Source organism: Brachyistius frenatus, unplaced genomic scaffold (genome assembly GCF_029030835.1).
Source record: "Brachyistius frenatus isolate BFR_SWC_R1_liver_20210118 unplaced genomic scaffold, ASM2903083v1 Contig_35, whole genome shotgun sequence".
NCBI classification, from domain to species: domain Eukaryota; kingdom Metazoa; phylum Chordata; class Actinopteri; family Embiotocidae; genus Brachyistius; species Brachyistius frenatus.
The window spans coordinates 3525138-3539483 of record NW_027210634.1 but is presented as its reverse complement, the minus strand read 5'-3'; the positions used below and the strand labels follow the sequence as shown (position 1 = coordinate 3539483).

The following is a 14346-nucleotide window of genomic DNA, read 5'->3' as shown; positions in this document are numbered from 1 at the left end:
GTCTCTTTGTGGTGTTTTTGTGGTTGTTTTGTGTCTTTGTGGTTGTTTTGTGTCTCTGAGGTTGTTGTGTCTCTTTGTGGTGTTTTTGTGGTTGTTTTGTCTCTTTGTGGTTGTTTTGTGTCTCTTTGTCGTTCTTACATAAACCTTCCAACAAAAAATGTTAACAGCCACTTCAAACTGACCCTGACTGACCTGTTGGGCATTTACTATTTTTTGTTTTAACGTGAGGTCGTTTCGATTTTGTGCTAGTTTCAACATTGCTTATGAATTTTTTGGTGTTTTATTGCTAACTGTGCGTCAGTAAAATAGTGACAATAAGTGTTGCTCCACAACACGACTAGACATCAAAAACTCCACCTTTACTGGTATTTATGTGAAACTGAATTTCCTCATGTGATCATAGACCCGCAACTAAACCACTGCTAACATGCAGAAGGAAGTAGAATCTTCTGCACAGATGTCAGAGCAAGTTTCAACAGATCTTATGCTGCTGTGATTATTTCCAAGTTTCAGGTTAAAAATCTGAAAATTAGATTCTACATTTGTCAGTGAATACGCGTGCTTCAGCATGTATTCAGCATGTCGTTTTAAATGCAAGAGAACTAATCTGCTGGGAACGCTACACACTGTCAATACACACACTCCCACTTACAGAGATGCTCTGATCAATACTTCTATGACGTGATAGTACAGTATAGGCCTATGTGGCTGTGGAAAACAATTATGTGTATTACAGTTCAGATGTCATAAGACTCACTTTTAAAACCACTTTCTTGATTCTGGTGTTGCGATTTGTCTCATTTTCATTGTAGAAAGAGAATATTTAGCAGGAGGCAGATTACTGTGGAAAAAAAAAACATCTTTAGAGGGGAAAAGGTGTAAGACCGTTCAAATAAATTAGTTCCCTGAAGATGTATACATAATAGATTCCTGTTTTCCATGTGTGTTTTAGTTGTTTTACATTGCAGGGCTACAGAGATTCAGGAATATGCTGCTTTTTATGTCTCTTTGTGGTTATTTTGCGTCTCTTTGTAATTGTTTTGTGTCTCTTTGTAGTTGTTTTGTTTCTGTTTCTGTTTGTGGTTGTTTTGTGTCTCTGTAATTGTCTTATGCCTCTTTGTTATTGTTTTGTGCTTCTTTGAAGTTGTTTTGTGTCTCTTTGTTGTTTTCTGCCTCTTTGTAGTTGTTTTCTGTCTCTTTGTAGTTCTTAAACCAACCCTCCAAGCAGAAATTTTAGCAGTCACTTCAAACAGAGGCTGTGGTCCCGGGTCTCCTGACCCGTTGGGCCTGTGCTTGGTTTGAATCCATGCGTAGTGTTTGTGTGCGCTGGCTGAAGTTATAAATGATGCAAACGTAGCAGAATTTTGTAAATTCATCAAAGTGTGGTCAATGCTGGTGAGACAGCTGGCAGAGTTCAGCCTGTTGCGATCAGACTTTTATAAATATTTAGAGAGTTCATAGAAACGTTCATTCTTTCTTGTACCCACAACATAATAAAGCAAAGTTCAGTAACACCGTGCGGGGTATCTGTCACATATGTTCTGTTTCCGCATTGCCGAAGCAGAGTTGAACAAGAAATGGAAAAAATATCAGCTCTTTGTGGTCGGATGGGAGGAAGCCTCTCGTGTAATTTCCTGTCAGCGGTCGCCCCTGGGACGGAGTTACCGAGCCGAATTACACACTTCAGTCACTTAGCGAGCCGGCGTGGATGCAAATGCAAGCCGAGGTGGTAAAGGCGAAAAAACGAAAAAGCGACGAAAAAAAAAAAAAAAAAGTAAAAAATTTTTGTAGAAAATGTCGGTGAGTTCATTGGTGACAGGACGGTGACAGAGTGACGGCTTTTTTTTTTTTTTTACATGCAAATTAATGCTTTAATTTCTGCAAACAGGGTGCTTCTTGCTCCTCGGGGGTCCCTCCAGAGCGAGCCGGCCCCATCTCGGGGTTGTACAAGCTGGAGATAGAGCTGAAGAGAGGACACAACCTGGCCGTGCGAGACAGAGGAGGTGCAGTCATGTCTTTTACACCCGTTTATCTTCTTTTTCTTTTTTTTTTCTCTGTTCTTGATTTTTCGATGTATATGTGACGGATTTATTCGTCTTTTTTCAGGCACCAGCGATCCGTATGTGAAGTTCAAGCTCGGCGGTAAAGAGGTGTTCAGGAGCAAAACCATCAACAAGAACCTGAACCCGGTGTGGGACGAGAAGACGACCTTAATCACGGACAGTCTGAGCGAGCCGCTGTATGTGAAGGTAAAGAGACACACACACACACACACACACACACACAGCGTTTCCATGTGAATTCCTAATGAGCGTCAGTGGAGATTTGCCGTTGCTCCTCTGCAGGTCTTCGACTACGACTTCGGCCTCCCCGATGACTTCATGGGTGCTGCGTTTCTTTACCTGGAGTCTCTGGAGCAGCAGAGGTCTGTCGCAAGATGTTTTGAGTCCCCACGCTCCACAAACACAACTACACTACTGCCTCATCATAATACAAGGGCATATAACATACAGTCATTTTTATATGATCAAATTAATAATAATAATGTGGAAGTAAAAGTAATGAGCCCAGCGAGAGTTGTTCAATATCTGATCTTCCTGTGGTTGTTTTTCATCATTTTGTGTCTCTTTGTAGTTGTTTTGTATGTCAAAAATAGTTTTTTTTGTCTCTTTGTGGTTGTTTTGTTAGAGTGAAGTGCCACCATCCACCCCGACCTACTTCTGACTCCAACAAATCAAATCAAAACCAAACAAAAAAAAAAACATACAAAAAAAAACCCAAAACAAAACACGGTCTCTGAATGTAATCCAGTAATTAGTCTGTATCGAGACATCACTTCTGACTGACAGTGCTTGGCAGCAGAACTTATCGTGCAGCACCTGTTCTTGGTTTCCAGGACGATACCGGTGACTCTGGTGCTGATGGACCCTCAGTGCACCGATCAGGACCTGGGGACCCTGGAGCTGGCCGTCACCCTGACGCCCGAAGACAGTCCCATCGACGAGCAACGGGACTCGGGGGTACGTACGCTGATGATACACAACTTTATTTGACAACAATAAAACACCCGACCAGTTACGTTACAGTCAGAAGTGGCAGCTAATGAATATATTTATTTAAACGGTTGTCAATTTCAACAGTTTAATCAGTTTTTTTGACACGGCGAACAGCTTAAACCTTCAATCATTAAATTTGAATTATTTTTCTTTAGAGTCACTAATCAGCTGTTCGTCTTTGTACTCCTCCGGCTCGGGGTTGATGCTCCCACGAGTAAAATTCGGGGTTTTGTAAGCTCAATAAAGCCTCAAAACCACAAAATTAAAATGAAGCAGCGTTAACCGAGCTGAGAATAATATATACATCACATGTACAGTGTTTTTATAATGTGAGGTATCTCATCTCTTTTTCCTTTCAAAATATTTTTTGACCTATTTTACAGTAATTTATTGTAAAATTAGTCAAATCATTTTCTAAGAAAGTTGAATAATCTCAGAAAGACAAGACTATGATGTGTCTCAGTTTGCAGAAAATTATGATATAATGCTGTGTTTTATGTGATATAATTTTGTTCCTCAGGTAAGTGTTGATATTTGCAGGTAACAGTCAGACACTGCTCTGTTTTAAAAATCACTGTACTAATACATTAATCTACTCATCATTTCAGTAACAGTGGATTAAGACGTCTTACTTACAAGAGTAATATCAGCTCAGTATAATATTTGTTTGTTCATGCACACACACACAAACACACACGGTGTATTCTACTTGAATAAAAGTATAAAATATTTACAAGTAAAAGTCGAGCATTGAAAGTTTTATCCAAGAAGTTTCTAAGTATAATTAGGAAAAATGTACGATGCACGGAAATGCCCCAATAATATGTACCAAATTACCAATTGGCTCCCTTCTCACCTGTTAACATGGAGGGGGCGGGGCTTATGATTACTACTTCTACCAGCTACCAGGGGGCACCCAATTATTTTTCAATGTCACTTTTGGGGAGCTGTCCTGTCGTCCGTCTTTATATAACGTCTGTGGCATTTTCGCATGATAAATTACTTGATTATTAAAATGAATTATCTCAATTAACTTTCTATCAGTCTGCCAATTAACTAATTGGTTAATCCTCTCAAATTGCAAGCAAATTAAACTGTCAAATAAATGACGTAAAATGTAATATTTCCCTCCAACCTGAAATTAAATCACTCCTGCTCATATGCCTGTGTATAAAAACACACAGTTAAATAGATTTTAGTTCAGTTTTCACTCTATGAAAATGCGTCTTTGTGTTTCCTGCCGCAGAAGGAGGTTAAGATGTATCGCTGGAGGCCTTATGTGAATAAAGTGAGTGCGGTGGTGATTAGACTTCCTGTAGATGAGTGAGCCTTTCCTGCTTCACCTCCCAGTCCGACCACGAGCTTTTTTTTTTCTTTTTCTTTTTTTTTTTTTTTTTTAACCTAGAGAGGAAATTAGTTCACAACCATCTGATGGACGCTCATCAGGTTCATCTTTACAGGTTTTTATAAGACGTTTCCGTCAGTTTCCTGGTTGCTGTTCTGTAGGATTTAATCTCCTTTTTTTTTTTTTTTTTTTGGGGGGGGGCTTCATCTCTCCTCATAACTCCTTATGAATAAAATAAAGATCAACGTGAATTATAGAAAACTGTTGCTACATTTCTCCTCAATACTGATCTCAATGTGGCCCTGAATGTAAAGCCTAAAAATCTAAATAAACTCAAGCTTTGTTTGCATCTTAATGACCTTCAAATGACTTATGTTCTGTACAAAGAAAAGATGAAATACTGAGCTGGAGACTAATTAGAAACACATTTATTTTAAGGGTAAATGGTTGAAGTCAAAGCAGAAAACGGTGAAATATTTTAAGTTTTAGTTCTACATTGCCCACATTGCAACTCAGCAGCACCTTTTCTTTCTTATTCGTCGCGTGGTAAAAACCAAAATCTTTAAATCGCCGTTCGGTTACATTTATCCCGTTTTGAGTGTCTGAAGACGGTCTCCACGGATCAGCTCTAAGATATTAAAACACAGCATGTCTCGTTCATGTTTTATTCAGAGTATAAATTAATCATGGGAAGTCTGTGAGGCTGCGGTTACCATCAGTGACTCGGAGAGGAGGAGAGGGGGAATATAATGAATAATAACAGACAGAATCAACTCAAATCGGAAAACTCTCAAAGTCTCGCTAACGAGCGCGATGAACGTTCACTCTTACAATCTCACGATTCATCACTGCTTTTAGCACCTCGTAGTCGGAAATAAATCTGTCCTACAGCGCCCCCTAGTGGCCCGAATGCTATCCTCTGGTTTCTTGCTGTTTAATTAAATCACACCTCTGTAGTTAGAGTCGCCCTTTAGTCTCCTCGCCCCCCTGCAAGAGTCAATTTAAATGATGTGTTTTGATGTATATTTAGACTATGCTGCTCAGGAGGTCCTGGAAACGATCCACGAAGGTAAATCTCCACCATCATCATCATCGTTGTCGTCGTGTGTGTGTGTGTGTGTGTGTGTTCAGGTTTTGCATTAACTGTTCTGACACCTTCGTCACCTTCATGTCTCTCTTTAGTTCATTGTGTCGAAGGTTTATTTCACAGCTCGGACGTTAAATAGACGTCGCGCCATGTTTTGTGTTGACATCCGTGAATGTTGGTTTGTCGCCACGTGTCGCCGTCATTTCCACCTCCGGCTGTGTTCCTCCACCTGTGTCCGAACACGATGTTATCAGGCCGAAGTCATCCAAACGCAGTTAAAAACGAAACTCAAACCAGTGAATGTTTCCCGGTTTGTTGTTTCTTTGTGCCGTAGAGCTCCAAAAAAAAAAAAACACTCAGTCCCACATCCTCCACTCTGCTGCCCCGAACATCCGCTGAATCCGCCGCCGAAAATAGTTCCCATTGAATGCACCATTTCCTCCTGTTTGCTGATGAATTTACGCCCTCAAGACGAAACAATCCGTCATTGCTGGTTTGCGTCTTTTCATTAGTTTTCAGTCACCACACTTATTACTAAAAGTTGTCAAATGCTAATCACCAGTTAGAAAAAGTCCAAATTCCTGACCGCACCTTTTCTAGCGACACTAAACTAAAACACGTTGTAAATATATTTTCCACCGGTTCTGGCTACGTCGCCTTCCGGCTCCGACACGACCTCCGCCGATGGCGAGTTGGCGCTCCCTGCAGATAGAGTCTATTTTGACGAGATTGCATCATCTGCACAGAGTAGATTCTAGACGTCTGAAAAATGAGGTCGATGTGGAAGTGCCTGAAGCTGCAGTACCACCGGGTGCCACTAGAGATTGTCTCCAAAAAGCTCCGGCTCCATAAACTCCCATTCAACTTCTCATCAAATACAAAGCGTCTCCACCAGTTATCTCGGTGTTGTTAGCTAAAGTCACTCCTTCGTATTAGTTTTCTCGATCTCCATTTGAAAATAATCCCGTCATTAATTAGAAAATAAGCTTCAAAAAGACGTGTTTTTGGGCGGGCGTGTCTGTTTGATTGACAGGCCTGTGGGGCAGTCAGGTTACAGCTTTCGGTGGGCGGGACGTAGTATCGCCGGCTTTCCAACCGGATCAGTCAGAGCCACCGTTCGCTCCTCCCCACCAGCTCGTCCAAATATGGTCACTTCCTCCTCCAAACCGCTCTGAACCAGCAAGATGGCGCCGGTCAAAATTCTAACTTGAGTCCTCATCACGGCCGTTCACAAACCGACGGGTGACGTCACCGCTGGTGGCGCGCGTGGAGCCGATTGGCCAGGCAGGAAGTCAGACGGCGGAAAAGCGAGAGAGCATCCAGACAATTTTCAAAATAAAACACCCTGTGCGGACTCCCAGTCATATATCACATCACTAAATCATTATCTACCTCCGCCCGCACACGTCAGTTGACAAAAAAAAAGATCTCTGGAAAAAGCTGAACTTGAATTAAGATTTTATTTTTGTCAAACAGCTTTTAAAATCAAAAGTGATGTTATTACGCTCCGCGTTAGATTTATTTTAACGTGTAAAAGACAAATCCACATCAATTTGTCACAATTTATGCTGCCATGTTTTTGGATTTTGTTGGCCTGATAACATCCAGAAAACTTTCGGGTCAATCTATCTTTGTTGGTTCAGTCCCAACTATGTACACATCCTATAAGGTGTAGGACAAGTTTCGGTTAGACAAAGAAGAACAGGGCTCTGCATTAATGATTTTCCTGCCATGCGATGAGTAAAATCCAGTGTGTGTGTGTGTGTGTGTGTGTGTGTGTGTGTGTGTGTGTGTGTGTGTGTGTGTGTGTGTGTGTGTGTGTGTGTGTGTGTGTGTGTGTGTGCGCGTGTGTGCATGTGTGCGTGTGCGGACCAGCACCAGCAGTCAATACGTTTCTGGGAGCTGCATCGGAAGTCGCAGCTGTGGCATGGCATCGTGAACATCGCGCTCATCGAAGGTCGAAACCTCACCCCCATGGACCCCAACGGCCTCAGCGACCCGTACGTCAGGTTCAGGCTGGGGCCCCAGAAGTACCGGAGCAAGGTACGTCCGCCGCTCGCCGGTCCGCCGAGGGAGACGCAGTGACGTTTGTTGAGTCCACAAACGTGAGACGTGTGTGTGTGTGTGTGTGTGTGTGTGTGTGTGTGTGTGTGTGTGTGTGTGTGTGTGTGTGTGTGTGTGTGTGTGTGTGTGTGTGTGTGTGTGTGTGTGTGTGTGTGTGTGCGTGCGCGCGCAGACGGTGCCAAAGACGCTGAATCCACAATGGCGGGAGCAGTTCGACCTGCATCTGTACGAGGAGAACGGAGGAGGGCTGGAGATCGAGGTGTGGGACCGAGACACCGGCAGGAAGGACGACTTCATGGGACGGTCAGCTCGGTGTCGTTTGGTCCTTCTTGTCCAAGATTGTTTCCGACTCGTTCGGTGTTTTGATGATGATGATGATGATGATGACGACGACGACGACTGCGCAGAGAAGAAAGTCGTTCATGAAATAAGCTCGATTTCTCAAGAAGAAATCGGTCTCAGTGGCCTAAATATTACACGGCCCTGAAAAGTAGCCCGAATGGTCAACAGGTTTCTTTAAGTCCTCTTGTTTAGATGTAAGCTAAAATTACACATAAGAATGTATATATAAAGGCTTTATTTGTTTATTACGCTTCCTTCAGAGTTTAATTTTTTTTTTTTTTTTTTATATATATGATGGTATTTGGCATATTTTTTAAAGCTTTTTAAAGTTTCTCTTGTGCCAAAACATCAGTTTATATTATAAAATCCATCCTCCCCCGTCGGAGTGCACGAAGCCAGTGAGGGATTTCATTCAATCCAATTCAATTTTATTCATACAGCGCCAAATCACAACGCGGGTTATTTCATTGGCACTTAACACGTTAAAAGTCCTTCCAGCAAGACTTTACAACATTACAGAGAGAAACCCAACAATTCAACAATTCATTCACGTAAGCTGGGACCTCCAACAGAAAAGGTGGGAAGAAAACTCCCTCTTAACAGGAAGAAACCTCCGACAGAACCGGGCTCAGAGGTGGCCGGAGCCATCTGCCTCCACCGGTTGGGGCGAGAGGGGGAGCAGAGAGAGAAAAGGACAGCATGGCGATACAGCGAGATACGAGACTAGTATCTCTGTGGAGCATTCCCTCGGTTTGCGACGCAGCCGTCACCAGATCTCAGTCGTTCGATTACTAATCAGAGGCCTACCGTAGTACTGCTTCCCGGTGTGTTTTCTTTCTGGTGCAGACAAACAACAGTAAATGAACTTCTCTCCGGGGCGTCCCCCGGTGCTAGGTTTGAAAGTGTCTTTCAAACCTACTTTTTTTGTTTTTTTACTTTTATTATGACTGAGTGCACCACGCGTTCGTTAAAAGCCATTTGAATTTGTATTTTAAAACTCTGTCGAGGTTTTGTTCCACGACCGAACTGTCATTTATGGCTCATTTTTCGGGTCGTACGGTTCTGTGGGATAATCCTTTTTTTTTTTTTGGTTTGAACTAAGTTTTGACTGACTGCTCGGTGTGTTCGTGCTCCAGCTGCCAGTTGGACCTCTGCAACCTGGCGAAGGAGCAGACCCATCACCTGGAGCTGCCGCTGGAGGGGTCCAAGGGCGTCGTGGTGCTGCTGGTCACGCTGACCGCCTCGGCCGCCGTCTCCATCGACGACCTGTCCGTCACACCGCTGGACGACCCGCAGGAGCGCCACGAGACGTACAAACGATACGTAAGCAGCGCGCATGAATTATCCGCAAAAAAATGGTAAAAGATCTTTGTTTTTACGGCATGAACTTTTCGTTTCCTCCTCCAGGGCGCGATGAAGTCGTTCTCTAACTTAAGAGACGTGGGCATCGTGCAGGTGAAGGTGATGAGAGCCGTGGGACTCATGGCTGCAGACGTAACCGGTAATAAAAAAAAAAAAAGAAATCTCCTGCCTCCTCTGGTTCATTACATTAACGTAACGCAGATGTGAATGTGACGTGAAGCACCAATCTGATTGGTCTCTCAGGTAAAAGTGACCCTTTCTGTGTGCTGGAGCTGAACAACGACAGGCTGCAGACGCACACTGTTTACAAGAACCTCAACCCAGAGTGGAACAAAGTCTTCACCTTGTGAGTCTACGTCCATTCGGGGTTTTTTTGTGGGTTTTTTTTTTTTGTTGGTCTGTTTGGAGAAAAAAAACATCCAGAAGGATCGCCGTGTCAAGTATTCAAACTCGGCCGCGTAGAGTTTGACCGTTCTTTGACATTTACGGCTCCTCCGAGATGCAGCGTTGATCGGTGGGGGGGGGGGGGGACACCCCTCATCGTCAGCATCCGTCTGCAGCATTAACCCTCTTCTGTCTGCTTCCTCAGTAATGTGAAAGACATCCACTCGGTGTTGGAGGTGACGTTGTTCGACGAGGACAGAGACAGGAGCGCCGACTTCCTGGGGAAAGTGGCCATTCCTCTATTAACCGTGAGTGTAATTAAAGCGCATAAAAGACACAGGAAATCACAGGATGACTGCTGGTTTGTTCTTAAACCCTCCCCCCACCCCCCCAACCCACCCCACCCCCGTTGTCCTAGGGTCAAAACGACCCGCAGCTTGTGTTCAACCAACTTCTATTTTATTTTGATATTTTTGGGGATTATTGGTGACATAAATAAATAAAAAATTAAATATATTTTTTTTATAAACATATAAAATCTAAAAAATAAAATAAAATAGAACTTGGTTGAACACAGCTGCGGGTCATTTTGGAGGGTTAAAAACCAAAAGAGAAGTTAAAAAAAAACAACAACTACAAACTCACCTTCAATGAGCTTTATTTATACTTTTTACACAAGTTAATGTCTTTTAATGTTCAGCCGCTGTAAGAAAGCTGTGATACAGATAAATAAAGTTGACCTCTTAAGTACGTTTCCAGGAAGGATTCAAATGTCCATTTGGAAAGCTGCAGACACGCTTTAAAGTCAGTAAATCGCACTCTAACCAGTCGTGCGTGTTCCAGATCCGTAACGGAGAGCAGAAGGGTTTCGTGCTGAAGAACAAGGAGCTGACGGGTCCGAGCAAAGGACTCCTCTACCTGGAGATCGACGTCATCTACAACACTGTGAGTGTCGCGCTGGGAATTTCTCGTCCTTTCGTCTCTGCAGAATAAAACGGTCTCAGATTTGAACGTCCTGTCGTCGTCGTCGGTGTGTGTGTGTGTGTGTGTGTGTGTTCCTCTGCAGGTTAAAGCTGCTCTGAGGACGATGGCCCCCGCAGAGCAGAAATACATCGAGGAGGAGCCGAAAGTCTCCAAACAGGTGGGCGTGTAAATGAACAGCTCGTGATATCATGACTATATCGTTTTTTATGCAACTTCTTTTTTGTTGTTTTTTTACTTTTATTCTGAAGCCCAGAAGTTTCCTAAAACAAACAAACTGGAAGAAGCAGTGTATTTATTTGGGACTATTTTCAGAGGTGGATTAATACACATTTGTCGCTGTGGCGATGTCAAAAACAGACTTTGCTGACTGTGTGTATCAATCGGTTAGTGAGTTTACAGTCGGTCTCGTGCCCTCGTTGTGTTGTTGCACATGTAAACACGCCGATAGAAACCAGAACACTGCAGCTTGTTTGTTTGTTTATTTGTTTGTCAGCAGGATTACAGAAAAACTGTCGGCCTGATTTTTATGTTGTTGCACAGCTCGAGGAAGAAACAATAAAACTTTGAAGCAGAACCGAATCACGTGGCAGATTTTAGAATTATTTTTAACTGAGAGTTTGGACAGTCAGTTTACTGGATGTGCAATACATGTTAAAATCCAGTAGGTGGCAGTAAAGTTCCTCGTTGGAGGTCTGTGTACTCTGAGTGACCCTGTTAGGGGTCCAAGCACCAACGGCGGTGGAACCCTACTGTTTTTGCTCCGATTATATTTATTATTATTATTGCTGTTACTATTATTATTATTCCGTCCAAACAAACAGTTGCGGAGCCTAAACTGTAGGTGGTGCAAAGGGGAAATTTCAGTAGAAGATAGTGAGCCCTGAAAATTCTTATCTGAAAAGATTTGACTCATGTCAACCATTAGGGGGGCGCTATAATAAAGGTCAATGCTTTTTGTTCAATAATGCCTGACCTGCTGGTATAAGCCCCGCCCATATCCACCTTTAATTATTTTTACACAAAGTTGCAAAATCTAATTTCTTTCAAACTAGTCCTTGTGGTTTTTTTTTCACTCAGATTGACAAAAGAACTATCAAAAATTATCTGGTTTTTACATTTTATCTGCACTTGAACATCATTTTTATGATACAGAACTGCATAAAGCCATTTGTATTAAGATAAGATAAGACTTTAATAATCCCTTCCCGGGGAAATTTTGTCGTCACAGCAGCTTAAGAATACAGATAAGAAAGATAAGTACTCAGAATACGCATTTATTCAAAACAGAATAGAATAAAAAAGAAAAATTTTCACAAAAGTGTAAAAAAAGAATTACCCTTAATTATTTCTTATGCTATATTACCATAATTACTATTGTTATTATAATTATTATATATATATATATATATAAGAGACGTGTTGATGGTAATAAAACACAAAAAAAAAAACTTGCTTCCTTTGTGTCTCCCAGCTGCTCCAGCAGAACTTCAACCGGGTGAAGAGGTGCATCATGGCCCTGATCAGTTACGGCCCTTACATCAACAGCTGCTTCGAATGGGAGTCGGCACAGCGGAGCATCATCTCCTTTGTGGTACGAAAACCTCTGACACACACACACACACACACACACACACACACACACACACACACACACACACACACACACACACACACACACACACACACACACACACACACACACACACACACACACACACACACACACAGACAGAGTGACGTTTTTACTGAGTGTCGTGACCTCTCGCTTCCTGTCAGCTGTTCGTGGTGGTTGTGTGGAACTTCGAGTTCTGCATGCTGCCGCTCGGGCTGCTGCTGCTGCTCGTCTGGAACTACTTCTTCTCCCCCGGCAGCGACTCGGAGGACGTGGTGAGAAAACACAGAACAAAAACAAACAAGCACCACGTTGTTTCCACGAACGTCTCTCGTCCAATCAGATGAGTGATCGCTGCTTCCTTTTCTGCTGTGCAGTCCGCGGAGGCCATGTTCGAATGGGAAGATGACGACGAGGACAAAGATGACAAGGTAGTGTCGGAGAGCCGCTGCCCGTCTCAGTTGTGACCCGCTTCTTCCCTGTCGTGCATGATAAATACGAGTATCCTGATTACTGCAGACGCCTGAGCAAACTGGAAGCGGCTGAAATTCAACTAACCATTAACCTTGAATTAATTTCACTCCTGATAACAATTGATCTTCTACGTTAAGCATTTCTACAAACGCTGCATTTTTAAACTGTCTTTAAGGCTCCTGTTCGACACAAATACGTAAATTACAAAGAGTTATAAACGAAAGAAAAATTGTTATACTAAGAATTATTGATAAAAACAAATTATACTTGTATATATATGACAAAGGAGGCCCTGAACTTTAGAGCAGCTGAAATCCTATATCAAGCAAGAATGGCACAACATTTCACTTTTAAAACACCTCCAACTGGTCCCCTCAGTTCCCAAACGTTTACAGAGTGTCGTTAAAAGAAGAGGTGATGCAACACATGTAAACATGACCCAGTCCCAACTTTTTTGAGATGTGTTGCTGCCATCAAATTCCAAATAAGCATATATTTTTTACAAAACAATCAAATTCATCGCTTTCAACATTTATGTTTGACTGATGACTCAATTAAAAATGGGTTTACAGGATTTGCAAATCATCACATTCTGTTTTTTTATTTACATTTTACAACTTTCTTGGAAACAGGTTTTTTTTAAAACAACAGTATCCTGTTTTCTTTCACACGACTCCAGCAGCACATTCAGGTTTATCTGAACTACGATAGGAAGTTCCCGAAGTCAGGATGTGACTATAAAAATCTAAGTAAACACCCTGACTTGTGTTTCTCCCTGTTCCTGTCAGGACATGGGTTTCATGGAGAAACTGTACGCCCTCCAGGATGTGGCCATCAGCGTGCAGAGCGCTCTGGATGAGGTGGCGTCCTTTGGAGAGAGGATGAAGAAGTAGGTGTCACGAGCCTCGTTTTCCATGCAGGAGGTCGTGGCGTTTCCAGGCGACGGAGACGACTCAGAATCAACTCTAATTGACCTCCAGTGTTTTTTTGTTTTTTTTGTTTTTGTTTTTCTATCCTCCCACTGCAGCACCTTTAACTGGACCGTGCCTTTTCTCAGCTGGTTGGCGATCACTGCCTTATGTTTGGCCACAATTCTCCTCTACCTCATTCCTCTACGGTACCTCGTGCTCGCATGGGGTGAGTCCTGATTCAGGGATAAATATGAAATAGATCGATATAAAGAGAGAGAGAGAGAGAGAGAGAGAGCTATGATGTGAGTCTGAATGCCGATCTCTTCTTTTTTCTGCAGGTGTGAATAAATTCACCAAGAAGCTTCGCGATCCGTACATGATCGATAGCAACGAGCTTCTTGACTTCCTGTCCAGAGTGCCGTCCGACGTTCAAGTGGTGGGTAACGTCATCGTTCACACAAGAATGCATGGCTAACATCTGTCGAACCCTAAAACCATAAAAGAAGCTCCGTTTCATTCCAATAAATAAGGGCGGAAATGCGAAAGTGCCTTAAAATCCAATACCACTGAGGGCCACTAGGGGCTGGCTCCAATAGGCGCCCATTTAAAAAGCATGAATATTTGTGTGTGTGTGTGTGTGTGTGTGTGTGTGTGTGTGTGTGTGTGTGTGTGTGTGTGTGTGTGTGTGTGTGTGTGTGTGTGTGCGCGCGCGCCTGTGTGCGTGA

At 42.8% G+C, this 14346-nt stretch overlaps 1 protein-coding gene across 1 annotated transcript in view; it reads left to right on the top strand.

Annotated features, from left to right (window-relative positions):
- mctp1b (multiple C2 domains, transmembrane 1b) overlaps window positions 1-14346 on the top strand; it is a 30982-nt gene that overhangs the window by 13826 nt on the left and 2810 nt on the right. Inside the window, 19 exon segments of the mRNA XM_069700992.1 lie at window positions 1889-2003; window positions 2107-2249; window positions 2346-2425; window positions 2897-3020; window positions 5432-5470; window positions 7364-7531; window positions 7725-7855; window positions 9031-9217; window positions 9302-9395; window positions 9500-9602; window positions 9846-9948; window positions 10484-10585; window positions 10707-10781; window positions 12096-12215; window positions 12401-12511; window positions 12614-12667; window positions 13499-13599; window positions 13738-13847; window positions 13960-14057. Of these exon segments, the coding sequence (XP_069557093.1) occupies window positions 1889-2003; window positions 2107-2249; window positions 2346-2425; window positions 2897-3020; window positions 5432-5470; window positions 7364-7531; window positions 7725-7855; window positions 9031-9217; window positions 9302-9395; window positions 9500-9602; window positions 9846-9948; window positions 10484-10585; window positions 10707-10781; window positions 12096-12215; window positions 12401-12511; window positions 12614-12667; window positions 13499-13599; window positions 13738-13847; window positions 13960-14057 (2058 nt within the window).